This window comes from Diceros bicornis, chromosome X (genome assembly GCF_020826845.1).
Source record: "Diceros bicornis minor isolate mBicDic1 chromosome X, mDicBic1.mat.cur, whole genome shotgun sequence".
In the NCBI taxonomy this organism is placed as follows: domain Eukaryota; kingdom Metazoa; phylum Chordata; class Mammalia; order Perissodactyla; family Rhinocerotidae; genus Diceros; species Diceros bicornis.
In genome coordinates, this window is record NC_080781.1 from 70675699 (window position 1) to 70703597 (window position 27899).

Genomic DNA, 27899 nt, shown 5'->3' on the forward strand with positions numbered 1-27899 from the left:
TATATGTCCCTAAGACTCTGTTCATTTTTTCTTTTTTCTAAATCCTTTCTGGTGTTCAGATTGGGTAAATTCTGTTAATTTGCCCTCAAGTTCACTGACTCTATCTTCTGTTATCTCTACTACTGAGCCCATCTAGTAAGTTTTTTATTTTGGTTATATTATTTTTCAGTTTCATAATTTCCATTTGGTTCTTTTCTTGTTTTTGTGAGGAAGATCAGCCCTGAGCTAACATCCATGCTAATCCTCCTCTTTTTGCTGAGGAAGACCGGCTCTGAGCTAACATCTATTGCCAATCCTTCTCCTTTTTTTTCCCCCAAAGCCCCAACAGATAGTTGTATGTCATAATTGCACATCCTTCTAGTTGCTGTATGTGGGACGCGGCCTCAGCATGGCCGGAGAAGTGGTCTGTCAGTGCGCACCCGGGATCTGAACCCGGGCTGCCAGTAGCAGAGTGCACGCACTTAACCGCTAAGCCATGGGGCCGGCCCTAGCAATTTGGTTCTTTTCTATAACTTCTATTTCTCTGCTGAGATTTTTTTTTCATTTGTTTCAAGATAACTCATAAATGCTTGTTGGAGCATTTTTGATCGCTGCTTAAATCTTTGTCAGATAATTCAAACCTCTGATTCATCACAGAGTCTGTTGATTGTTTTTTGTCATTCAAGTTGTCATTTTTCTGGTTCTTGTTATGACAAATGATTATTTATTCTGGACAGTTTTACTATTATATTATGAGACTCTGGGTCTTAATCTGTTTTTAGTAGGCTGTATCCCTCTAGAGGTATACTGCAAAGGTTGGGTAGGGTGGAAGTTCAGCTCTTGTCTAGGCCCCTTTGATACCTATCTAGGAAGAGTAAGGCAACTATTGCACTGCATCACTGTTTATGAGTGTGAGTTTAAGCTCAGCTCCCCACTGGGCCCTGCTGATACCATGGAGGGGGGAAGTGGAGGACCAACTAACACCTCTTGTGTTCCTGCAGGGTGAGGGTAGAAGATCAGTTCCCAGCTGGGTCTTAATGACACAAGCAGAAGGGAGTGAGGGGAGTGGCATGCCAAGTAGGATAGCCTCTCACCACCTAGATCTGCCTCCTTGATGCTGAGTAGAGATGGAGGCTGAGCTCTCCACTGGACACTACTGATAGCAGGTGAAGGGGCGACCTGAATGATGATGAGCCCTGCTTCCCATATCCTCTTTCAGTCTCAGTGCTGGTATGTGGAAATGTATGTTCAGCTTCTCACTAGGTCTTGCTGACACAGGAATAGGAGGAATGTGGAGTGCTATCTAGCCTGAATCACACCACCTTCTTCTGTTTTTCTGTTCAGCAACACCAGTCTGTTGCTGCTAGATGGGCATGGAAGCTCAGCTTGCCAACACTATCCCTGCAGCAGAAGTAGAGTGCTCCTGCCTGCTTCCCTCAGAGAGGTATAGAAGATCATAAGTTCCCCACTTGGCCATACAGACACCCATCAGCAGGGGAATGGAAGCAAAGCACTGCCTGCTTCTGCCAGGCAGGGGGTGGAAGATTAACTCCCTGCTTGGCCCAGTCAAAACTGAAATCACTGGGTAGGGAAAGTGGAGCATGTTGCTTGCTTCTGGGGTGAGTTGGATGGTCATATTCCCAGTTGGCCTGTTGAAACTTCAGGGTGAGGAATGGCAGGATATGTGTGATTTTTCCATTGATGTTTGGCTAGAGTAAAGTATTACCTAAAAAATTTTCTGTTGTTAGGCTACCATTTTCCCAGTCATTTTGCTGGGGGTGGGGGAACAGGCTTTTCTTTAAGGTTTTTTTCTGTCTGTCCCTGTTGGCAGTTTTGAGTTGGAGGTTTCTCCCACACCCTTTTTGGGATATATCGGAGGTGATAAGAAAACCCAGGGGGCTCACCACTGTATTGTTCCTCAAGTTGCAAGGTCCTTCACAACTTGGAAAGATATTTTGCTTTCTTTCCACCAGTCAGAGTCCTCCTATGCTTCTTTGTTGTGTTATGTTCAGGGTTTTTAGTTGTAAGAGGGAGGACCTGGGTGGTATGGGAATACCCTGTCTTGGCAGGAACAGATTCCATTGATTTTTACCTCTCTAATATCTTTCAAATCCATTAATGTCTCAGCATTCACACTGTAGCAGACTTAAAGGTTCATAAACTCACCTATCCTTTGGACTATTGCAGTAGCCTTCTAACTAATAAATACATATTGTGAGAGCATTTTTCTAATACAAAAAATAGGGACACCCAAATAATATGATGAATCTTTTTTAAAAAACAACTTCCAGTTATAAAAGGCAATCTGGGAGATGTACCTTAGATGCCCAGTATTAGGGCTCCTAGGATTTGATGGCTTAACTTTATGGAGACAACATATCAGGTTATTCTAAATTTGGAATGTCTCCGAAAACCTTAAAGTTATGAGTCTTATAATTCTAGTAGTTCAGAAGAGGAAGACATGGCTTCCAGCTAAAGTTTTCAAGGAAGCATTCATGCAAAGCTTGGTTTTATGGGACAAGATAGGCAGAGAACATAGTATGAACAAATGTACGAGACATACTTGTGGGTGGTGGTAGAGTTGTTTGTTTGAAATAGTTTATGCAGTTTTTCCTAATTGATGATAATTATTACTTTGGGTGCTTTTTAAATATACAGACTAGCAAGTCTTTGGATAGAAATTTTGATTCAATAGGTCTGAGTGGAGGTGCAGGAATCAGTGTTTTATCAGACGAGATTGGGCGTGTTCAGTGTGGTATGGCTGTAGACCAGGAATCGGTGTTTTAAACAAGCATTTTAGGTGGTTCTTAAGTTCAGGGAGATTTGGGAAAGAACTGTAGAGACTATAATGACAGATCAAGTTGGAATAGAAAGTAGGTGCCAGATTATGTGGGGCTTTAAATGGCAGATGAAGGAGCTCAGAATGTTCTTGGTAAATATGAGGAACATTTAAGATTTGGAAGTCTGTGACTCCCTTCTGGTCTCCACACCGGAAATGATGCCAATATTATGAATGTAGATAGCGTGGGTTAATAACCACTGTCTTGTTTACATTGGAAGAACTGTTAAGATTACCTGAACTCTGCAAAAATATGTAGTTGCAGGAACGAGACCTTTAACTTCATAGTTCAGACAAGGGCCAGTGTAAATCAAGTGCATTGATTCTTCAATTTGTCCCCACTCTAGTCTGTAATCAGTGATTTCAGCACCATTACATACAGGAATCTGAAAGATGCAACAAACATGGAAATTGAGTTATTTCTATAAATGGTCACTATACTAGATACTAGAGAGTTAGAACATCATCCTTTCAGTGGCAAAGCTTATAATCTATTAAATGATATGAGATATAGATACATGTAAAAATAATTAAATATAGGGCAGAACACTGTAATTAACATTAAAAGGCTCAAATAAAATAAGAGAAAGGATTGGCTAATCTCACATATTGATGAATTCTTATTTTTAATTTATTAAAATTATTTTCAAATGTGTTACTTAAAGACCAAACTTAGATATATTAATGTGGCTTAATATTACTATTGATTAGTGGAATCAAATACAAACCCCAGTACTCTCTGGCTTTTGTGCAGTGATGTAATCACACTCATCATGTATTATTATCAGACTAAAGCTTTTGTGTCAATGCTAAAAATCCTCTGTTAGAGTCTGAGAAAAAGGGAAGAAAAATTTGAAGGTACTTAGGTGGCCTAATAACTAGGCCGATTATTATTTTTTGAGTTTGATTAGTTTGAATGAAACGATATTCACATGGACGTAAAAATTGTGTTTTTTTAAGCTTCATTACCTCATAGTCACATTTCTTATGTGTCATGCTGTAGAGTTACATGCAAACAAAGACTACCAGAGCTATCCCAATGAAGCTTTTTAAAAATTACTAAGTTTATACGTTGCTTTAATTTTATTATCTCTTTGTTTTGGGTTTAAAAATTCAATTAGCTACCTATTAACAGTCTATTTGGTTTTCCAAATTTATTATCCTCCATAAACATAGGATCTGGAAAACAGGATTATCATAGCCTTGGACCTCCTAATGGCACTAGTATCAGGTCCTAGGTGTGTTCTAGAATCATGGTGCAAGATTTGTGAAACCGTAATCTAAACTCTAACTCTGTAGGGAGTTCTAGCCCTCCCATAAAATTTATAAACCAACTACTCTGTTTTTATATCACCAAAATTAATAAAAATAAATTGACAACATACTTCCCAACTAACAGCAACACAGGTTGGACCCTTGCAGGTTAGCACAGGTGTACCACATTGAGAAGGAGGGCTTGGGACTGTCACAGTTTCACACTTCATTGAATGAGATCCAAACTACAAATAAACATAAACAAACAAATAAGCAAACACATAAATGATTGTGCAGGCGTGGGTCATAGTCACTCCCCACCTTGAGAGGAAGTAGAAGCATATATTCATCCAAAGTGAAATGAAATACAAATGGGTCAACTGAACAATATAACTTCCCCAGCCTTATTTTCTGCTTTTAACCAGAAACTGTGACTTCTTCGGGAATTAATTTACTCACTACGCATCTTGCTTCAGAGCCAGCGTGCCCTTGTGTGTCGTCTTGGTTACCTTTTGCCTTTTTGACACATGCAAGTGCTTCAGAGTTTCCATTAGCAGGATTGTCTATAAAAACATACAAAATAGTAGATAACAACAACAATAAACAAACACATAGAGACAGAGATTGGATTGGTGGTTACCAGAGGGGAAGCAGAGAGGGAGGAGGGGGAAAGGGATAATTCGGCACAGGTGCGTGGTGATGGGTTGTAATTAGTATTTGGGTGGTGAACATGATGTAATCTATGCAGAAATAGAAGTATAATGATGTACACCTGAAATTTATACAATGTTACAAACCAATGTTACTGCAATAAACAAAAAAATTAAAAAAAAAAAAACTTTATCCGAAAAAAAAAAAAACTGCATGAAGCATAGAATTGTCATAAGTAACAAATAACAAGATGTGCAAAGCTATTAGAACATATTACCCTGAATGCAAAAATAAAGATTTTGAAAAAAATATATAAAAAATAAACTTAAAAAATTTGCCAGTAATTTTAAGTGTGTTTAAAGTAATATAAAATAATTTAAGAAGACTCTATGTTAAAACACTAAAAAAAGTAACAGAAAACTCAAATTATATTAATTTGTGTCAACTAACTTTTTAATTTAATTTCCAGACATTTAAAAAATTTGTGATTTCAACTAAGTAAGAAACAATTTTCTAAACATTATTTGATTTTGTAGTAAAAGAAAACCATTTGCTCCACTTTAATAACATTAAATATATAAAAATCAGAGGTTACAAAACAAGAAATTTAGGTGCAGTCATTCCAATCACACAAGAAGTCTCACCACATTGTATATTGGTTTCCTTGGACTTCGCTTTACCATTCAAGGGTGGAGGACAGCAAGATGCAGGAGAAAGAGGAGGTGTTTGAATAGTCAATATATCTGAAGGCTAAGAGAAATACAAAATACCTTATGACTATACTGAATTCAAGTTCAGTTTTGTAAAACATTTACAGGCATACCTCGTTTTATTGCACTTTGCTTTATTTTGCTTCACAGATATAGCTTTTTTTTTTTTTTTTGCTGAGGAAGATTCATCCTGAGCTAACATCTGTTGCTAATCTTCTTCTATTTTGCATGTGGGTCACTGCCATAGCACTGTTGCCGATGAACAGTGTAGGTCCGCGCCTGGGAACCGAACCTGGGCCGCTGAAGCAGAGGGTGCTGAACTCAACCACTAGGCCACAGTGCCAGACCCAGATATAGCATTTTTTACAAATTGAAGTTTTGTGGCAACCCTGAGTCAAGCAATTCTATTGGTGCCATTTTTCCAACAGCATTTGCTCACTTAATGTCTCTGTGTCACATTTTGGTAATTCTTGCAATATTTCAAACTTTTTCATTGTTATTATATTTGTTATGATGATCTGGGATCAGTGATCTTTTATATTACTATTGTACTTGTTTTGGGGTGCCACAAACTGCACCCATATAAGATGGTGAACTTAATCGATAAATGCTGTGTGTGTTCTGACTGCTCTACTGACTGGCCGTTTCCCTGTCTCTCTCTTCCTCTCCCCAGGCCTCTCCATTCCCTGAGACACAACAATATTGAAATTAGGCCAATTAATGACCCAATAATGGCCTCTAAGTGTTCAAGTGAAAGGAAGGGTCACATGTCTCTCACTTTAAATCAAAAGCTACAAACGATTAAACTTAGCGAGGAAGGAATGTTGAAAGTCAACATAGGACAAAGGCTAGGCCTCTTGCACCAAACAGTTAGCCAAGTTGTGAATGCAAAGGAAAAGTTCTTGAAGGAAATTAAAAGTGCTACTCCAGTGAACACATGAATGATAAGAAAGCAAAACAGCCTTATTGCCGATATGAAGAAAGTTTTAGTGGTCTGAAAAGAAGGTCAAACCAGTCACAACATTCCGTTAAGCCAAAGCCTAATCCAGAGAAGGTCCTAACTTTCCTCAATTCTATGAAGGCTGAGAGAGGTGAGGAGGCTGCAGAAGAAAAGTTTGAAGCTAGCAGAGGTTGGTTCATGAGGTTTAAGAAAAGAAGCCGTCTTCATAATATAAAAGTACAAGGTGAAGCAGCAAGTGCTGATGTAGAAGCTGCAGCAAGTTATCCAGAAGATTTAGCTAAGATAATTAATGAAAGTGGCTACACTAAACAACAGATTGTCAACGTAGATGAAACAGCCTTACATTGGAAGAAGATGCCATCTAGGATTTTCATAGCTCTTCATAGAGGAGAAGTCAATGCCTGGCTTCAAAGCTTCAAAGGACAGGCGGAATCTCTTGTTAGGGGCGAATGCTGCAGGTGACTTTAAATTGAAGCGACTGCTCATTTATCATTCTGAAAATCTTAGGACCCTTAAGAGTTATGCTAAATCTACTCTGCCTGTGCTCTATAAATAAAACAACAGAGCCTTGATGACAGCACATCTATTTACAACATGGTTTACTGAATATGTTAAGCCCACTGTTGAGACGTATTGCTCGGAAAAAAAGATTCCTTTCAAAATACTACTGCTCGTTGACAATGCACCTGGTCATCCAAGAGCTCTGATGGAGATATCAACAAGATCAATGTTGTTTTCATGTCTGGTAACACAACATCCGTTCTGCAGCCCATGGATCAAGGAGTAATTTCGACTTTCAAGTATTATTATTTAAGACATACATTTTGTAAGGTTATAGTTGCTATAGATAGTGATTCCTCTGATAGATCTGGGAAAAGTAAATTGAAAACCTTCTGGAAATGATTCACCATTCTAGATGCCATTAAGAACATTCGTGCTTTATAAAGCATCCCAATTCCATATAAAACCAAGTAAACAGTGATATGATGAATGCTGTTTGGAGTAAGTCTCAAAGGATTTGGCTTGGTTGTTCTAATAATATAATAAAATAAAGCCATAAATCGAGACATTATGGCAGTGTGAGAGGATTCCTTTGTCTCTCCTCTTTAATCTACAGTAAGTGAAACATCCATAACCCAACAAAGATTACAGTGCACAACACAGCAGGATTCTGGAAAGATCCATATGTTGGTACATACAAAGGTGGGTGAATTGGAGCACACAGAAGAGGCTAAATGGGGGAACAGGAGAAGTAGAGCCCAGGATCCTTGATCACTGGCCACAGGGGCTGAGCCAGCTTCTCCCAGCCCCAGAGAACTCAGTGGGTAGCAGTAGAGCTGCGCATGTGACTCCAGCCAGCCAGCCAGCCACAGTGGCACCTATGGCCACAAGAAGCAGAGCATCAGTAGAGGTGGAGCCCTGTAATCCTGGGCCACCTGGCTGTGGCTTGGAGCCTAATAGCTGCAGTGGAGGTCCACAAAGGACTCCTATATCCCAACCGCCATGGTGCCAGTGACCACAAGGTAGCTGGCAACAGCTGAGATGGTGCCCCACACACCAGGCTCCCTCCCTACCCTCCCCCTTCCCCAACCATGGTGGCAGAGTTTCCAACTCCGGTGATCCTGGATGTGGCTGAGGCGTCAGTCATCCCTTTGCCCTAGATGGCAAAGCCAGTGACTTCAGCAACACCAGCAACAGCAAGGCATCAGTGACCCCCCAGAAGCGCAGGTTGCAACAAAGAGAGTACCAGCAAAACCCCAAATAGAGGTGTTAGAGGGTGGAACATGTAGATCTTCAAATATAGCCAGATGCAGTTCAGGTAAGAGAAACCAAAAACTAGTGCTATAGTGCGACCTACTGAAAAATAAAAGAAGGCTTCTAATCTCTAAGCAGTTGAAAAGTTTGAATCAAAACAAAGATATACCTAAATTAAAAAAACATGTTTGCTACAACAAATGCACCAGCAGAGGAGTAACTCAGCAAACACCACAAAAAGCCTCAGTACCATGGCATTACAAAAAGAAAACAATTCTCCAGAAACCAAAGATAAAGTCATGGGAGATTGTGATCTAACTGGTAAAAAATTCAAAATAGCTGTCATGAAGAAATTCAATGAGCTACAAGAAAACTCAGACAGGCAGTTCATTGAGCTCAGGAATAAAATCAATGAACAGAAGGAATACTTCACTAAACAGATTGAAACTATAAAAAAAAGAAACCAAAGAGACATTCTGGAGATGAAGAACTCAATAAATGAGATGAGAAATGCATTAGAAAACATCGGAAATAGAGAAGATCATATGAAAGAGAGAATTAGTGAGCTTGAAGCACAAACCTAGAAATGATGCAGGTAGAAGAAGAAAGGGAAATAAGACAAAAAAATGTAGACATTCTAGAGAATTATCCAACTGTATTAGGAAGGGCAACATAAGGGTAATGGGTATCCCAGAAGGAGAAGAGAGAGAGAAGGGCAGAAAGCTTATTTCAAGAAATAATAGCTGAGAACTTCCCAAACCTGGAGAAGGAACTGGGTATACAAATCCACGAAGCAAATAGAACACCCAATTATCTCAATACAAAAAGACCTTCTCCAAGACACATGATAATAAAACTGTCAAAAATCAGGGAGAAAAAGAAAACAACCTACAAAGGAATATCCATCAGGCTATCAGCAGATTTCTCAGTAGAAACCCTACAGACCAGGAGAGAGTGGAATGATATATTCAAAATATTGAAAGATAAGAACAGTCAGCCAAGGATACTCTATCCAGCAAGTTATCTTTCAAATATGGAGAAATAAAGGCCTTCCCAGACAGACAAAAGCTGAGGGAGTTCGTCACCGCTAAACCTGCCTTACAAGAAATGTTGAAAGGAGCTGTCCAACCTGAAACAAAAAGGCAAGGGTATACAAAGCTGAGCTGGGGGATAAATAGATAAACAGAATCAGAAAATTGCAAATCTGTATCAGAATGTAATAGTATACACTTAATTATTAACATTTAGGTTAAAGGCAAGGGAAGCATTAAAAATAACTATAACCACTTCAATTTGGTAACAAACTCGCAATACAAAAAGAGATAATATGTGACAGCAAAAGCATAGAAGGGGAAGAGGAAAAGGACTGAACCTGCATAGGCAAATGAAGATAAGGTGCTATCAGCAGAAAAAGGACTATCTCATCTATGAGAACTTTTATACAAACCATCTGGTAACCACAAAACAAAAATTCAGAGCAGCGTCAATGTTACCTCAATAAAAAAAAAAAAAAAACCTACACACGCGCGCGTGCACACACACGCACACAGAACACTTGTGATGCATGGGAAGAGGTCAAAATATCAACATTAACAGGAGTTTGGAGGAAGTTGATTCCAACCCTCCTGGATGATTTTGAGAGGTTCAAGACTTCAGTGGAGGAAGTAACTGCCAATGTGGTGGAAATAGCAAGAGAACTAGAATTAGAAGTGGAGCCTGAAGATGTGACTGAATTGCTGTAATCTCGTGATAAAACTTTAACAGATGAAGAATTGCTTCTCATGGATGAGCAAAGAAAGTGGTTTCTTGAGATAGAGTGTACTCCTGGTGATGATGCTGTGAAGATTGTTGAAATGACAACAAAGGATTAGAATATTACATAAACTTAGTTGATAAAGCAATGGCAGGGTTTGAGAGGACTGACTCCAGTTTTGAAAGAAGTTCTACTGTGGGTAAAATGTTATCAAATAGCATTGCATGCTACAGAGACATCATTCTTGAAAGGAAGAGTCAATCAATGTGGCCAACTTCCTTGTCTTATATTAAGAAACTTCCACAACCACCACCTGATCAGTTAGCAGCCATCAACACTGAGGGAAGACCCTCTAGCAGCAAAAAGATTATGACTTGCTGAAGGCTCAGATGATAGTTAGCATTGTTTAGCAATAAACTATTTTTTAATTAAGGTACGTACATTGTTTTTTTAGACATAATGCTATTGTACACTTAATAAAATAACTATAGTATAAACATAACTTTCATATGCACTGTGAAATTCATGACTTGCTTTATCATGATATTTGCTTTATTGGGGGAGTCTGGAACCGAACCTGTAATATCTCTGAGGTATGCCTATAGTAATATGATGCAGTTCATTTCAATTTTCAATTTAAAAACTTTTCCCTTTTTCTTTCCTCACCTGGCTTTGGCCTATAGGTGAAGTGCAAAAGACTCTCAGTTTATATGTAGTACCAGGTTGCAGGTGATCATATAGAAATTCCCTTGTGGTTCCATTGTAGATTATGTTCCAGAAATTCACTGAAGGGATAAAGAAAATTTATGCAATTTATTTATAGGTAGCTTATAAATTTGTGGGTTCCTGTTGTTATCTCGTGTATACTAACAAATAACCATTTTGGAAATTAACTGTGGTCCAATTACCTATTTACAATAGTTAAATAATTATATTCCCTGTAGAATTGGCCATAAAATCATAAAAGATCAGTAACTAAACATGATTTACTACCCAAAACTGGAGAAATTGAAGTAAGTTCTGGGGTTTACTTAGTGTATTGTACCAAAGCCAATTTCCTGATTTTGATAATTGTACTATGGTTATGTAAGATATTAATATTAGGAGAAGCTGAGTGGAAGTTATACATGGGAATTCTCTATACTATTTTTGCAACTTCTAGGTAAGTCTAAAATTATTTCAAAATAAAAAACTTAAAAAAAATCATGATGCCTTACCATCTGAATTTTCACTAACTTCTAAACTATAACTTGAAATGTATGTCCCACCATTATCTTTGGGTGGTTCTGAAAAGAGAAATAAAATTAAAATTATTCTTGAATAGACTTAAGTCTTTCACTAGAAATGTTATAAATTAAAAATTTTCATGGAGGAAAAAACACAAACATTAAACTTAATAGGATATTAATATTCAGATATTAAGAAAGATGATAAAAAACATAAGCCAAGTTACATGCTTAGACTATTGGACATGAAACATTTAATATTTTAAAGTTCTTTGGAAGAGACTGAAATGCTAAGTATATGTACCTTAAAGTTGATTTTGCCAGTTTAGAGGCAAAATAACTTGTATAAATATATTTTCTTGTCAAGTTGACAGTTTATCATTGATGTGTCCTTCTAATTGTGGCCTCTATATTAGAAATAATCTTACTTGGAATAACTGTAATTTTTAAAGGCCCATATAAAGTTCAGTAATTTGTTCATGTGTGAATTAATGAGATAACAATAGAGAACCCAAGAGAGAACAAGAAAAAACAATATAGTTAACAACTAAACATTTATATGGTGAAATATTTCATATACAAATGATTAAGAGAATATTTTATAAAGCTGAGGGCAATTAGAGGAAGATTACTTCTCAATAGTTAATATTAAGACAGAGAAGATAAATTGTAAACACAAACACATTACTTACCCCATCCAATTTTCACTCTGTGTGCATGGATCTTTCCCTTTGTATATGGTTTTTTAGGGGATCCAGGCTTGTCTGGACAGGTAGTATATTTTACCTCTCCACTGGGGTTACTCCTTCCTTCCATACTGTAGGCAAAGATCTATTTGAGTAAAAGAGAATATCTTGGTTGACCACAGGAAATAAATGTCTGATTTGAAAGTATGCATAGTTTGTAAATAATATTATAAGGCAAGTTATTTGACTGTAAATTTCTGAGAACTAAGTGCCAAATAAGGTTTAATTTCAACCAAAAAAGACATTCATTTTTATCTTTAGTGAAGAGTATAATTTTATATTAAAAATATGATACTAATTTATAAATTATAGCCACATACCCTGAACTTGTATGTAGTACTCCTCTGAAGATTTCTTATAGTGCATGAGAGGTCTTCTCCATTGTATTTAGGTTTAAAACCCAGCCCCTGGAAATGAAAAACAATGAACTTAGGAATCAGGCAGGCTTGGGTTCAAGTTCCAACTTAACTTATTTTCCACCTGCGTGGTCTTGAGTAAGTCCCTTAGCGTCTCTGAACCTCATTTTCTCTATATAAAAAAATGGAGATAATTTTTACTTTAAAGGGCCTCTTTTTTTCAAGATGTAATGAGATAATGTATATGAAGGCACTTAGCATATTACTTACACAGAACACTTCTTAATGTTAGTTGCTTTATTTCAAATGTGGTGAAATATGCATAACAAAATTTACAGCTGCTCTTTAAGTTTAGTAGCCTATCCAGTATAGACTGGAAAGTTCAGAAGGGAATGAAGCAGTTTGCCTACCTACATCAGGAATCCAGGGAGATGAGGAAAGGGCTTGCCCTCATAGAAATATGCAAAGGATCTGTGTGACCATGCAAGGTCATCTGGGACAGGCCTAAAGTTGAAGAACTAACACAATTCTGTGAGTCTCTATTCTGTTGTTATGGCTATTGCTGCTTCTAGCTAATTTGCAGGGACTTGGGTACCTTCAGATCTCCCTGTGCAGGCTTGCCTAACTGGAGGTCTGCATTGGTCCCACCCAGAACACAGAGACTCAGGAATCACGCAGTGATTGATAGAAATTAAATTAATCAAACAAATTTTTTCAGTGTAAAATGCATATAAAATGTACCTAAGACTGAAGTTGAAGATTAAAGCATATGAAAAGAAAACTTACGGATCCTGCTTCCTCCATTTCTAGTACATAAGTAAGACCGTCATTTGGGCTTGTGTTAGTTGGGGCACACCATTCTAATGTCATATTACAGATTCCTGCTTCTTTTAGTTTCGGGGGTGAAGGTGTTGGAGGCATAGTTCCTGATGTATGAAAGACTGCTATTTCACTGAAATCACTGAAAAATAAATTAAGATGGAAAAATTAGTTTCAGGGTTTTATTGAAGTATAGGCCTTTAAATATTGCAATAATTCAGTGTACCTCAAGCCAAAGTTATTTTTGGCAGCTAATCTGAATGAATATTTTGTAGAAGCATTCAGTTTAAGGATCTTGTGCTGTTTCATGGTACCCACATAGCAACTTTTGAAGTCTTCACCTTTGCCCTTGGTAATATACACAAAATATTAGAATATTATAAAATGCTACAAATAACAAAAATTCATCATAATATTAATAATCATTTACAAACAAGTGCTTTTTAAAAATAAAAATTCTTACCTCATCCCATTCCAAAAGGAAGCTGTTTATTTTGGAACCATTATCGTTGGAGCCCTAAAAATATCAGAAAGATAAAATTATGATGGCTTGCTTTTATACAATAAATATGTATGTACGTGTATATATATATATATATATATAATTAAAGTGATAGAAATTACTGTAAATTAATCTGCTTTCATTGTGTTTGAAGCAATCTAGATTTTAAAGTTAAAATGCACTTTTTTACACTCTATAGACATACCCAAATTCTATGTTTTGCTGTGTTTTCCAAATTTTATGCAATGAAGAAAGTTACTACTTAAGTAAATTGAGAGGTAGATTTATTGGTAACTACAATTATAAATAAATTTAGGTTGTAGAAATTGGCACTTTATTAATTATTGAAATTCTGATTGACATTTCTCAATTTACTTGATCGTTTATATAGATAGAAAGAAAAGAGAGATGATTACAGAGAAGGAAAAGTGTTAGGGAAATAAGTCAGATGAGGTATTCATAATTTCATATTTAAAATTCAGAGCAAAGTAGAAAGAATGTCTTCAAATTAAAAAAAAAACATGTTGAGGAGCTTTTGGCAGTAAAAGCTTTACCTTCCAATGTAAATTCAGGCTGCTCTTGGATCGGTTAATCAGTTTGGGTGCAAGTGGAGGGTCTGGTTTGCAACCTGGAGTTGTGAAGCTAACCACTTCAGACACCATTCTGTGTGCTGAGCCTCTTAGACTTGTAATTCTAAAAATGTAATGACAATTGTTGTAAGCTTTCAAATATTTATCCTAACATATGTACTAAATTGCAAACATGAGTCTCCAGACACATTTCTTAGAAGATAATTATAAAAATTTTTCTAATAGAGCAAAGCTGTATCCTTGCTGATAATGGCTCCCAAATCACCCTCCCACCTGTTCTAAATGAAAGAAAGTGAACTAATGCTGGAGTTGGACGGGGTTGTTTTGAAGCTTGAAAGAAAGGCCACTCTGCTGGCAAGTATCAAGGCTGACTGCAGGAATCATAAATAGTGAACTAATACAGACTGGGGAGTCTGGCTGGCTACAGAGTAGGGGGAGGTTGTGTAGAATGGAGTTCTTACCTTACAAAATAGGCCATGGATGGTTGTAGATCAAGTAGAGTAAATGTAACTCCATCACCACTGTGAAGATAACCTTTGTTTATAATGGATCTCACACATACTTAAAAGCTAAGTAACAGTACTAATCTTGTATATTCAACTGATAAACAAAGAAGACAATTCTCCTTGAAGTTTAGATAACTTTAACCCATTTCATATAAATGCAAAACATGATATTAATAATTCAAAATTCTTCATTTGAATGTCAAATTAACAGTTTTAAGAAATGAAATTTTATCCTTTTACCACTGCAACTTTTGCACTGTAATAATACAGATTTGTCTTTAACTAGCTTATTTTAAACAGTGTTGATATGAAAAGCGTCAAAGACATCATGCATCATGCAATTTATTCGTTCAGTCACACAGAACAATCTTGCTGAGGTGGGCACCTATGTGCTACAGTGGATAGAGTGGCTGTGCTCCCACACTTACATCTTCCTGAGCAATCATAAGTTCCTAGGTGTATTCTATCACCTCAAGGAGGTCCTTCAGGCTCTAAACCCTGAAATAGCCTTTGAAAAGAGCTAAAAGATTGTTACCTCTAAGCAAAGGCTTATACTTCTAAGCAAAGACCACTCAAGGTTTTAGAGTGATTAGAGGTATAGGCAAGGGTATATTTTTTTAAGGACTTTTGTGAAATACATACAACCAGAAAAAGACCACCATGTAAATTCATGCAAAACTTAATTTTATACAAAGTTTTTCATCACGTTTTACATCTTTCTATCCCTCTACCCAATATAGAAGATTGTGTATTGCAATTATAAAATTTAAAATTTCTAGCTACTAATTAAAAAAGAAGTAAAACTTTACATAATAACTAATTACATTCAAGTTTTCACTTTAAGTCTCTGAATAAAGATGACAAATTCTAGCAAATAAAGTTTAAGATGTGTTATGATTTTTAAAGTGCTGTACAGACAGCTCCAGATCTCTGATTTATATCTTGCCTAGTTGTTTCATGGGCAAATGAATTTCTCTTTCTTCCTTTCTTGGGATTTCCTTTCCACTGTGCCTCTCTCAGTTTGCTCTCTTTCAGATTGCATGTCCCTATCTACTCGAGAAGCTGTTGGGAGTGGTTGGGTATGTTTTTGCTGTGTCCTCCACTGTATCCTTCCTAGTCCTGGTCCTGTCTTCTGAGCACATTCCTAAGCTCTTCCTGCTACTATCATAGCTCCACCTATAACTAGCTCCTGTAATGAAATTCCCAGGAGAGCCCAAGTCTTAAATTCCCATTGCAATGTAAATACCTTGCTTGTGTACCCAAAGGCCTACCATCATGTGCAACTTTCTTTTTCCCTAAAATGACCTAAGTGGAAAAAAAGAGAAAGGAGAATTGGAGGGAATCTCTTCTTCCCCGAGTCTAAACCTGTCAAATAGGAAAGCTGTAAACTGAAGAGAATGGACCAGTTGATATTGAAGGTCCCTCTCAGCTCTAACATACAATCACGCATCACTTAACAATGGGAATACGTTCTGAGAAATGCATCGTTAGGTAATTTCATCGTTGTGCAAACATCATAGAGTGTGCTTACACAAACCTAGATGATATAGCCTACTATACACCTAGGCTATAGGGTACCAATCTTATGGGACTACCGTCGTGTATGCAGTCTGTCACTGACAGAAACTTCATTATGTGGTGCATGATTTATGATTCAATGAATTTTGAGGACTAACCTGACAACCTACCACCATTTATAAAACAATTTCTGTAGAAAATTGCATTCAAAGCTTGGAAAAAATTGCATAAAAACCTTTAGAACTCAGCCTAGGTATAAGTTGAGTAAGTAAATGTAACATGTCACATGTTTAGATAGCATATTTTAATTGAATTATGAGAAATGACAGATGATTAAAAGGAGACTTACGTATACACATTTTTATATTTTCCATTTTTACTGCTGTGAGATATTGCCAATTCAAATATTACAGGAGATTTAGTATGGTCACATTTCTCAGAACCATGCAGTTTCCATGAAATAACAGCAGATCTTGATTGAATATCAGAAACCTAAAATAAATAACAAAAATTCAAGTAGGGTACTTAAAAATGATAATCTCTAATTTATGATATAATCTTTCCCTAAGTCTTGGTTTATGCTAAGTAATTTTATCCTCTTATTAGGTGCTTAAATACTGTGATTAAACAATGAGCCATTAATATTATCTTTAACAAAGCCACACTGGATATTTATGTATTGAGTAGCTAAAGGAGGTTATGAAATTTTAATTAGGTAAAGGATTCAAATTAAAACTGTACTATAGAAAAATATCAGTGAATTTGCATGTTTTAGAGTGACAAAGTAAAGTAAAAGGAATACTTAAATATTCACTTTAGTTACTTACTACAGGTTTCTCTATGCTGAAACAGCATGATTTTCCATGTTCTGTTCTGCATTCTAAAAGTAAAAAAGAAGCACCCCAAAACAAGATATTACACTGGCAGAAAAAAGAGAAAGAAGTTAGATGTCTATTATTCAACTACAAATACATCATCACCAAGAGATCTACTAAACACCTAGTAGCAATTTACATTAAAAATTTTAAAAGAGGAGAGTAGTCTAAAGTGTGTACTGTTAAACTCTAAAAAAAAAATGAACAAAAGCTCCCAATTTAAAAAAATCACTTGAACTAGTTAGGACTGTAGAGTAATTTGCAATGTTTCACTGGTAGGCAACTAGAAAAAAATTATGTGGTGTGCATATAAGATACCCGGCACATTTTTCATGAGGATGGTGTATGATTTAAAAAGGCAGCCTAATTGTGGTTTCCTTAAGAATTTAGAGGTAGGGGTACAAAGAAGACAAGAGGAAATGGAAGCAGAAAATGGCACCTAAGTATTTAAAATGCACCGAGATTCCCAAACATTAGGATGTTTATTCACTGGCACCAAAATCAAACTCCTGACCTTACCTTTTTCTGCAGCATTTGATGATGGGCTCTTGTTTTGTTTTCCGTCTGGTTTCTGCTTAATGTCTCCACTTCCTGTAGCACTTTGTTTCTTTCCATCACTAGTCTCAATATGAGCACTGGAAGCATCGGAAATGCTGGCAGCATTGGAAGTACTGAGAGCACCATCAGTAGCAGAAGTGCTGAGAGCACTTTCAGAGATGGGAGTGTTGGGAGTACGGTCAGAAATAGAAGAACTTGGAGTACTGTCAATAGATGATGGTCTGAGAGTACTGTCAGAGGTGGAAGTCTCGGGGGCATGATTAGTGCTGGGAGGGCTCGGAATACCATCAGTGGTGGAAGGGTGCAGAGAAGTGTCTGTGGTGGAAGTACTAGAAGCATGGTCAGTAGAAGAATCGCTGGGAGTATTATCAGCAATGTAAGTGCTTGGAGGGTTGTCAACAGTGTAAGTATTGGGAGTATTGTCAGCAGTGTAAATGTTCAGAGCATTGTTTGCAGTGTTGGTGCTCGGAGCATTGTTCACAGTGTAGGTACTCGGAGCATTGTCCACAGTGTAAGTGCTCAAAGTATTGTTCACAGTGTAGGTGCTCAAAGTATTCTCGACAGCGTAGGTGTGTGGAACACTGTCCACAGTGTAGGTGCTCGAAGTATTGTCCACAGTGTAGGTGCTTGAGGTACTATCAACAGTGTAGGTGTGTGGAGCACTGTCCACAGTGAAGGTGCTCAAAGTATTGTCAACAGTGTAGGTGCCTGGAGCACAGTCCACAGTGTAAGTACTTGGAATACCAGGAATACTGGAAAAATCATTAGTTTTGTTCACAAGCAAAGAGGTGTTGTTAACCACATAGCTATTCTTGTGTCCATCAACTTGGCATTCTCTCATTTTTTTCTTCATATATTCTCCCATTTTAGCAGACCTTTCATCAAGTTGGTTATAATTTGCTCTTTCATGGGAATAGGTTTCTAAAAGAGACAATGAAATACTATTTAATAATTATAATAATTACATATCTGAAGGTCTTTTAAATCTTTTTTTAAAACCAACAGGAAAGCACTGATAAGCCATACTTTACTTTTAAAATTTTTCCTACTTTGCTTTAATACAGATATTAGGGGTATGTGTGTGTGCATATTTTTATAATGCATCGATATATACAGAAAGAAAAACATTAGGAAATACAGATAATGTTTTCCTAGAGAGTAACTCCACTTCAAAATTTCAAAGTCCTAAGGTGATTGTAATGTTGACCCTTTAGTGTCTTTTATATTTCCACTGTATAGCATTAATAATCAAAATATTCTTATATGATTTTCCAATATTATTGGAAATATAATTGGAAGGTTGCTTGACAACCCTCCAAGCCAATAAAAAGAAATATCATACATCACATGCTATATCAAAGTATAAAAAAATTTATAGAAAATTCTGTTTATGAGTATTTTGCCTAAGACACAAGCCAGTACTTACTGTCATCAATCCTAATATACATGAACGAAATGCAATCATTCATAGAAATGTTACTACATTCTACTTTTCTCATTTTAATAATTTCCCAAACCTGTTACTTTTAACAAACTCAAAATATTTCCTTTTTAAGAGAATTATATACTACCATGTTGCTCATGGTATATGAATGTTGCTGGTGGTGGTGGCAGCGGTGGTGGTGGTGGCAACTGCTGTGGCACAGGCTCTTGGATGTAAGGTGGTGGAAATTCCCCTTGAGCTGGGGGATACATCAGTTGAGGGGCTTGTGGATACACAGAAGAGGATGGTGCAATGAAGTGTGATACTTGTTGTATAGGAGCAGGCATGGTCCTGTGATAGTCAATTGTCTGAGGCACAATGATAATTTTGCGAATCCCATTATCTTCCACAACCTAAGGCAGAAGACAGGATCATATAAACAGAATCCATAAAATCAGCATTTTTCCTACTAAGTTTTAGATTTACATCCTGTGCTCTTAATTTAGAAAACCTGAAGGGTCAAAAAACCAATAATCAAGTGAAACTATGTCAATCAGGAAGCAAGATAATTCTTCCCTTTTCCCACATGTATATCTTTCAAAAAGGTAATTTTTGACAACAGATAATATATTGACATGATTCAAAACCATAAAGTATAAAAAGTATACATGGGAAGTTTCCATTCTAACACTTTCCTGCTCAATGCCCACAGTAGATAACTACTGTTCTTAATTTCTTATGACTCCTCCCAGAATTTCTTTACACCTATACAAGCAAATAAGAATACAGATTCTTATTTTTCCTCCTTTTTTTTTGCTGAGGAAGATTGTCCTTGAGCTAACATTTTTGCCAATCTTCCTCTTTTTGCTTGAGGAAGATTGTCCCTGAGCTAACATCTGTGCCAATCTTCCTCTATTTTGTATGTGGGATGCCTGCCACCAGCATGGCTTGATGAGCGGTGTGTAGGTCGGTGCCCAGGATCCAAACCTGTGAAACCTGGGCCACCAAAGCAGAGTGTGCAAACTTAACTACTACACCACCAGGCCTGCCTCTTTTTCCTCCTTTTTATTACATAAAAGGTAGCATTATTTGAATCTTGAAGATCTTTCTATATCAGTACATAGAGCTTCCCCATTTTTTTTTGCACAGCTGCATAGTGCTCCATTGTGTGGATGTACTACATAGTCCCCCATTAACATGCATGTGGGTTGTTTCCTGCCTTTTGTGATTACAAACAATATTGTAATGAATAATCTTGTACATTTATTATTCCAGATTTGTGAAAATACATCTGTAGGATAAATTCCCCTAAGTGGAATTGTTGGGTAAAAGGGTATATGCATTTATATTTTTGTTAGATATTGTCCAAATAGATAATTCCACTTAGAATCAAACCATATTATATCAACTTATTTAGTGCAATCTTGAACTCTGCAGCTGTGCAATAGAAAAAGAAAGTCTCAATTATAAAATTTCTGAGACCATGGAATATCTTATTAATTTCTGTAGGAGCCCTACTTCCCTGCCTATATTAGGTGCTTGATAAATATTTGAAGAACTTTTTAAAAGTGCACTTTGTAGTCTGGCAACTGAGAATGAAATACTACTGAACTGAAAATACTAAGTAATTTTAGGGACTTAAACCCACACGCTATCAGAAGCCATTACTGCCTCATTGTAATAGATAATTAAGATTGGTTAAAGTACTCAGAAATGAAAAACAATGGAGGATTAATGAATATGGAGAGATATGAATTCATTAGATGAATAAGGCATTATTTACGAGGTGGTTTGGTTAAACACCACTGCAATTGCTTTTTAGCAATGATGATAACAGTGAATAAATAAATAGTATTCCAGAAGTTCCCTTATCATATAGATATAATGAAAACTGTTAAATGATGACTTACTGCTAAACATCAAATAAAACCACACTAGTATACCTGAGACATGTAACCAGGAGGAAGATATATTGGTGGCAAAGTACCACTTGGTGACATCAGAGGTACATCGGCGGGTCCTAAAAGAGAATTATTATTACTAAATTCTTTAATATCTTTAAACTAAGTTCATTTAACTTTGCACAGTGAAAACCAAATCCAAGCTTTAACAATAGCCAGCCATTTTGAAAGTGTATGTTGTTTACTTGCAAAGGAGGCTAGGTAAGAATGTAGATGAATCAATGCAAATTCAGCACAACTGATGGAAAATAACCAAAGCACATAATGGAGATTGGGTAAAATTTATATCATAAAAATGTCAGCAAATTTTACTGCTAATAAAAATGAACTATAACTTTCCAGTATAATTGTACTTTTACTTACCCATTCTTTCTCATTTATCATAGTTATATGTTGAGTAATAGAAGTTTTACTCTGTACCATAAAATATATTTCTCATAGTGAGGTTATATAAGAAAACTTAAATCAATTTTCATTTTAAGGCTTTTCTCCAATAGTAGTAAAGTGGTCATTTTTAGAAAACAGCACAATATAGAGAAGGAGCCAATGCTACTCATGTGATGCCTTACTCTTATATTAGACATTATTACTGTCTTAAACATACCATTACATAGGAACTAGCAATACAACACACAATGGAGACTTTAATAAGTAATCATTCTTTTGTTTACCTGAAATTATTATAATTAGTGCTTAGTTCTAAAAATATATGTGGTTTTCAAGTCCTAGAATGGTAATTTACTTTTAATAATGGAGAAAATAATAAATATGAGTTCATGATAAACTTTATGTAGCTGCCACATGGAATCCATTGATAAATGATAATGTTTTAAAAAATTTTTGAGACATAGCTCAAAATCACTTTAGGATATAAAATAATTGGCATAAAAACAGAAACAATCATCTTGTTTTGAAATAATTAATAGTAAATCTTATATGAAGTAAATATTTATTAATTTTTAAATAATTCTTAAGCAATTCTATATGCTATACATTTGCTATATATATAATATACATATATACAGAAAATTATTTATATATGTATATGTATTACATACACATCCTCCTGCACATTGTTCTATCTTAAATGTCTAGTATAGTGCTGGAACATGCTAGGCACTAAAGAAATACTTGTTGAATGTATGAATGAATGAGCTGTCTGAAGGCCTCAGCAGTCACGTCCTGTAGGAGAATAGTCTAAAACTATCAGTGGCTGTCAATATCTCCAAAATCTGGACTTTTTCAAATGAAATTCTCGCATTAATCTTCGATTTTTAAAAGTACCTTGCATGAAGATCTCTAGTAAGACTAGCAAGATGAGCTCTGGTGGTTCTATTGATACTATGCACCTATGAGGAATATGTAAATTTAAGAGCATTCAATCTGGCTCAAACAGGAAAGGATATTAGTGGAATAGGTTGCTAGTAAAGTCATTTCACACTAATATTTAAATTCAGTCTATTTTATATCAAACAACACACATCTAATTATACTTCTACTGACCTTGAATATTCTGAATATTCCCGTCATCAGACTTGATGGTGAGGGTCTCCCCAGGGTTAACTTGCACGAGTATAATCTAGAAATAAACCATTCTTTGATCATGTACTTTTCTGTTAATTAATCTATGAAAAAAATCATTATTGACTTTTTGAAAAATATTCAGACTCACTAATTATTGGGGATCTCAAAATGCTCAAGGAGAAGAGTACAATTGGATTAATGGGCACTTAGGAGAAATTCAATACCCCTAAGTAAGAACAGGTCCTCTCCCACCCAAGTAAAACTTAATATAAGGTCATAGAAAATAGGTGCGTTGAGATGGAAAGACCAACCACTATCCCCAAAAAAGCCCTTCAAAAAATGAAAAACAGAAAACAAAACTTATCTTAAGGTAAAATTCAGACATACTTGTTGTATCTGGTATGGAGGACAAGACGGCCATCTGGTATATCTCTGGGGATGAGTCATCATTTGTGAATAATTAATAGTATACTGTGTTCCAACAGTGGTGTCCTGATGATAACTCTCCATCTAGCAAAAAGAGGTAATTTTAATTTCAATAAGGCCATTTTTATCTTGGTTCATTTTGACATGAGACATGATGCTTAGAAGTACAATATTTACTCATTTTTTTTAACTCCAAAGAAAAATTAAGCCATCTCTTCACATTACATATGTAGATAATACTTTTCTTGAATAGATTAAATGAGTAAATGCTAAATCTAAATTATACCCTCTCTTTCTTTCTGGAGACAATCCCATAGGTAGAAATCATTGCTGCTCAAAATGATGCTTTTAAATATTAGAAAGTTGAACTCACAGCTATGAATGAGTATGAAGGAACTTGAGTCTGCTTTAGAGTCATATTTTTAAACTATGCATCAGAAGAAACTGTAGGTAGTATAAACTTTAAAACACAACACCATGACTTTTGAGCCGATCAAGGGAGGCTGAAAAAGTAGCTAAATCAACCCCAAAGGAGGGGATATGTGACCTAAGCTAGTGTTAAATGTCTCAAGCAATTTTAAAAGGCCTACAAGGAAGATAAATCAATGCTAGTGAAAAGACCAAAAACTTCCAAAGTAAGTGAGCAATAATAAAATGTGACATACTTTTTCTAAATAAAAGCTAACACTAGATCCAAGAAAGCTCTGACCAGTTACAATGAAAAAGAAAAGCAAAACTCTACTTACCTGATGCATGGGATCCCCATTGATAACTGGAGCTATAGGAGGTATTTCAGTAAGAGTAGGTGCAAGCTCATGTTCAGTCATGTCTAAAAAGATTGGCTTTCACAATAAGTGATGTTTCTAAAAAGAAAGTGAAATCTTAAATTAATCAAATGAAATCAAAGTAGTGATTTTAAATGACAAAACATGATGAAACACTCCTGAGAAAAGCCATCTTAAATAATTTTTCTCTCTGGAAATGTTTACTTCACTGAAATTGTTTTATGGCAACATTTCAAAATAATCATTGATCTTCATAAATGAAAGAATATAAAATTTGGAGTCAAGAATTTTGACTTGTTCAACTCTTCACTCTTGAAGACAAATAAAGATAGCTCCATTTCACAGTGTGAAGAATGGTTTAGTTAATCAAGTCATTGGTCATTTGATCCACTCATATAAACTTCAATTAACTTCCAGTCTATGATGTTAACTGCCAAATAAGACTTCATATTGCTTAGAAGGCTGTTAGAATTAACTAAATCTCTTTAAAAATGAAATGAACATAGATATTTACCTTAACTCTCTCAGATACTAAAACCAAATATCTTAAACATAATCCAAAGCTTCAAATCCAAACCTTTAAACTTAAAATATTTTCCAGGTTCAACTATTTCATGTGTAGATGGCACCAAGTGACAAAGTATGGTGTAATAGTCCAGGTGCTTGATTCCGTAAACACTTGAACAAAAATCAAAAAGAAATATATGATTCTTTTAAGGTAGAGAAAGAAGATACCTAAGAGGGGAACCTCTTGGAGGTAGGTAAGTTCTCCAACTGAAGTGTACTGTTGTGGTTTTACAACTCCTTGGTAACACTGATGCAAAGAATGATCACTATGTCATAATTCTAGTCACTACTTACATCATTTCCTTACCAAGTTTTTTGATCTAGTCTTAGGAGACTTTTTACTTGTGGATACAGCTTTTCATAAATGAAAGACTCAATTTTTTTTGAAAAGAAAAGAGTTGGGAGTCATAAAGATATAGAGTGTATCTAGCAGGAAAATGTGTATGTTTTCTTAGGTTAGGGATATAGGAAATAGTTACCAACTTAATGTTTTTAAATTTCTACTCAACAGTGAAAAGTACCTTAGGCTAATTTAAATCTCTCTTGTATCACCACAAAGTTTGCTTCATTCATAGCAAAAGTCATTTCTCTCTAGGGGTCAGCCCGGTGGGGTAGTGGTTAAGTTCACGTGCTTAGCTTTGGGGGCCTGGGGTTCGTAGGTTCAGATCCCCACCGCAGACTGATGCACCACTCATCAAGCCATGCTGTGGAGGCATCCCATGTACAAAATAGAGGAAGATGGGCACAGATGTTAGCTCAGGGCCAATCTTCCTTAGCAAAAAGAGGAAGATTGGCAACGGATATTAGCTCACAGCCAAGCTTCCTCACACACACACACACAAAAGTCATTGCTCTCTAGTTCATTCTAGTGACTAGATTGATCAAGATTTAAAACAACCTACAACAACATTTAAAAAATAGAGACCGTGGCAACAACTATTTGTACCTATGTGTATATATATATACGTATATGTGTATATATATATATGTGTGTGTGTATATATATATCCCCTCCGATACCCTTAACCTGTTCATTTTCATCAGAACGTCCAATCATTGGTGCACATGGTATGTCAAATTAACAGAGTTTACTGTTTCACTACTTTATCTTTTCTATAGCTATGTACCAACTTAGATCTAGAATTAATTTAATCATTGATTCAATCACGGGAGATATCCACACATCAACAGATTCAAAGTAGGCAGCCTGAGGTAGATAACTATCCTTTAGCAAAAACTGAGAAGGGAGTTTTAATTGTTTTGAAACTAAAATTAATTGGTATTAGATTCCCTAAAATATAAATGTTTTAAAAGTTCCTGTTAACAAGTCAACGTTATATACCATTAAGTGCCCCATTTAGAGAGATAGTTTTTAGTATTTCAGTTTTACAGGCTAAATGATCTCTATTACATAAAGAATCAAATTTCCTTTTAGAACTTGGAGAACTTCTTGTTCTTTCCCCATATGTTTTGGTCATTACTTTTATCATTTTAAAGTTAAAAGCTAAATTCATGTTTAGATCTTCAATTTCTATCAATGTTATGAATAATTATTTATATGAGAACAACCAAAATTTAAGAGTAAGAACGGCATCACAATTACTTTTTCATGAAGATACATTTATCCTTTTTAGTATATACAATAAAAATATTGAATAATCAAAATGCAGAAACTATAGACCTTAGTAACTTTTATAGATAAATCAGTATTATTACAGAAAAAGGTAGAATAAAAGGAATATAACATAATTTTCTTATTTAGAACCTAATTTAACATCTGCTTTAAATGCAGCTTTCTTCCATAATATAATGGAAGATAATTTATCTTACTTTAATGGAATAATTTATCTTACTTTAAAATAAAAGTAAGATAAATAATTACATAATGAAGGACAGTTTGACAAAGCTTCGTTGCCAAAGATTTATTTTCCAGGTTGGAGAATTTCTAGGGTTGCTTCATTAAATACCTCTCCCCAACAAAATCTATTTTTTATCTCGTTAGGTAGGTCAATAAACTACTCTATAAGGTGAACTACCTTTGTCAATGCAGTTTTAATACTTTTGCTTTTCAGGCTCTTGAAATCTCTTGATAAAACTCTACAAAACAGAAACCTCCATTTTGCTGTTCTATTCTTTTTACAAATTTACCATTATTTCCCTGTGACTTTGCAAAATATTGCGTGGCATTACTACAAGTGAAACACAAATCCTCAAAAATTTGTCTTAATAAACTCTGTGTATGAACAAAAATCATTAAATCTGGTTAAAAAAAGCAATTACAGAACACAGAAAAAAAATACCTAGCTTCCTTAGAAGTAGAAAAAACCTCATAAGCTGGGGAGAAAAATGTTATAATAGATATAATCAGGCTTCTTAGTAGTTTTGATAGTTTTAATCTCAAGCTGAGTCCAAACTTGGTAAGTACCCTCACAGTTCCATAAATGCATAGAGAATGCTACAGTTAAAAAGTGCCGATGCCCTACTGCATGTTGCAATAAAGGTTTTTTGTGCCTCACTGCATAAAGCCCAAGCTAAATCATGTGACTATACACAAGTAACACTAAAATCAAGTGTGTCAGTAGGGCAAGGTCTACAAGTAAGTACTTTGCTTTATGAATTTTTATAGAGTTTAACTCAATTATTGGTCAGATGTCAATATTAAAAATTCATCTTATAGTAAGAAAATAGACATATTTAAATAATTTAAAAATAGATTACTTTGATATCCAGTTGTGTATGTGCTACAATAAAAGTGTAACTCTTCAGAATCCATTTAAATATATTTTATATTACGCCATATTACGTGTAATCATTTTGAAAGAAATATGTGAACCTTAGGCACTATTTTCAACCTTTTTAAAAAGTGGGAAAATACCTCAAATATTTAACCTGATTAAGAAGCAATGCCTATTTTCCAGAATTAAATTCTAGGCTCAGAATTTCCCTACAACTTTATAATTTGGGTATTTCAATTCAGAATACATAGTTTTGGTCCATAAGCACTTGCATTTCCCACTTTTTTCCTCAAATGTGTCATTCTTCAGATAAAGTTCCCTATAACAACCTTTTAAAAGTCCAATTCCAGGGGCTGGCCCCATGGCTTAGCGGTTAATTGCATGCGCTCCGCTGCTGGCGGCCCGGATTCAGGTCCCGGGTGCGCACCGACCCACTGCTTGTCCGGCCATGCTGAGGCGGCATCCCACATACAGCAACTAGAAGGATGTGCAACTATGACATACAACTATCTACTGGGGCTTTGGGGAGAAGAAGGAGGTGGACTGGCAATAGATGTTAGCTCAGAGCTGGTCTTCCTCAGCAAAAAGAGGAGGATTAGCATGGATGTTAGCTCAGGGCTGATCTTCCTCACAAAAATAAATAAATAAATAAAAGTCCAATTCCAAAGTCACAAATAACTGTTTCTAAAACTGGAAATAGATTATTAAAAAAAACACTTCTAGAATGTACTCTTGCCAAAGAACTACAGCTTGAATTTAACTTCTAGCTTGATAAAAATTATATTCTGTATTCCCTTGAAATCAATATTAATTATATAAGCCACTGATAAGGCAAACTGAATCTTAGTGAAAGAAAACATGTGATCTTATTATCATTATT

At 35.6% G+C, this 27899-nt stretch overlaps 1 protein-coding gene across 1 annotated transcript in view; it reads right to left on the reverse strand.

The window, feature by feature from the left end:
• Positions 1–27899, reverse strand: part of LOC131401175 (fibronectin type III domain containing protein 3C1-like) — a 50314-nt gene that overhangs the window by 15212 nt on the left and 7203 nt on the right. Inside the window, exons 2-22 of the mRNA XM_058536242.1 lie at positions 23679–23795; positions 22894–23016; positions 22486–22561; positions 20965–21041; positions 19170–19434; positions 17560–18519; positions 16993–17045; positions 16515–16657; positions 14603–14662; positions 14106–14244; positions 13513–13566; positions 13276–13397; positions 13017–13191; positions 12195–12281; positions 11821–11959; positions 11120–11188; positions 10569–10687; positions 5368–5473; positions 4532–4635; positions 4204–4317; positions 3055–3204 (exon numbers count right to left, since the gene is read on the reverse strand). Coding sequence (XP_058392225.1) covers positions 3055–3204; positions 4204–4317; positions 4532–4635; positions 5368–5473; positions 10569–10687; positions 11120–11188; positions 11821–11959; positions 12195–12281; positions 13017–13191; positions 13276–13397; positions 13513–13566; positions 14106–14244; positions 14603–14662; positions 16515–16657; positions 16993–17045; positions 17560–18519; positions 19170–19434; positions 20965–21041; positions 22486–22561; positions 22894–23016; positions 23679–23759 — 3216 coding nt within the window. The 5' untranslated portion in view covers positions 23760–23795. The remainder of the gene's footprint in view (positions 1–3054; positions 3205–4203; positions 4318–4531; positions 4636–5367; positions 5474–10568; positions 10688–11119; positions 11189–11820; positions 11960–12194; positions 12282–13016; positions 13192–13275; positions 13398–13512; positions 13567–14105; positions 14245–14602; positions 14663–16514; positions 16658–16992; positions 17046–17559; positions 18520–19169; positions 19435–20964; positions 21042–22485; positions 22562–22893; positions 23017–23678; positions 23796–27899) is intronic.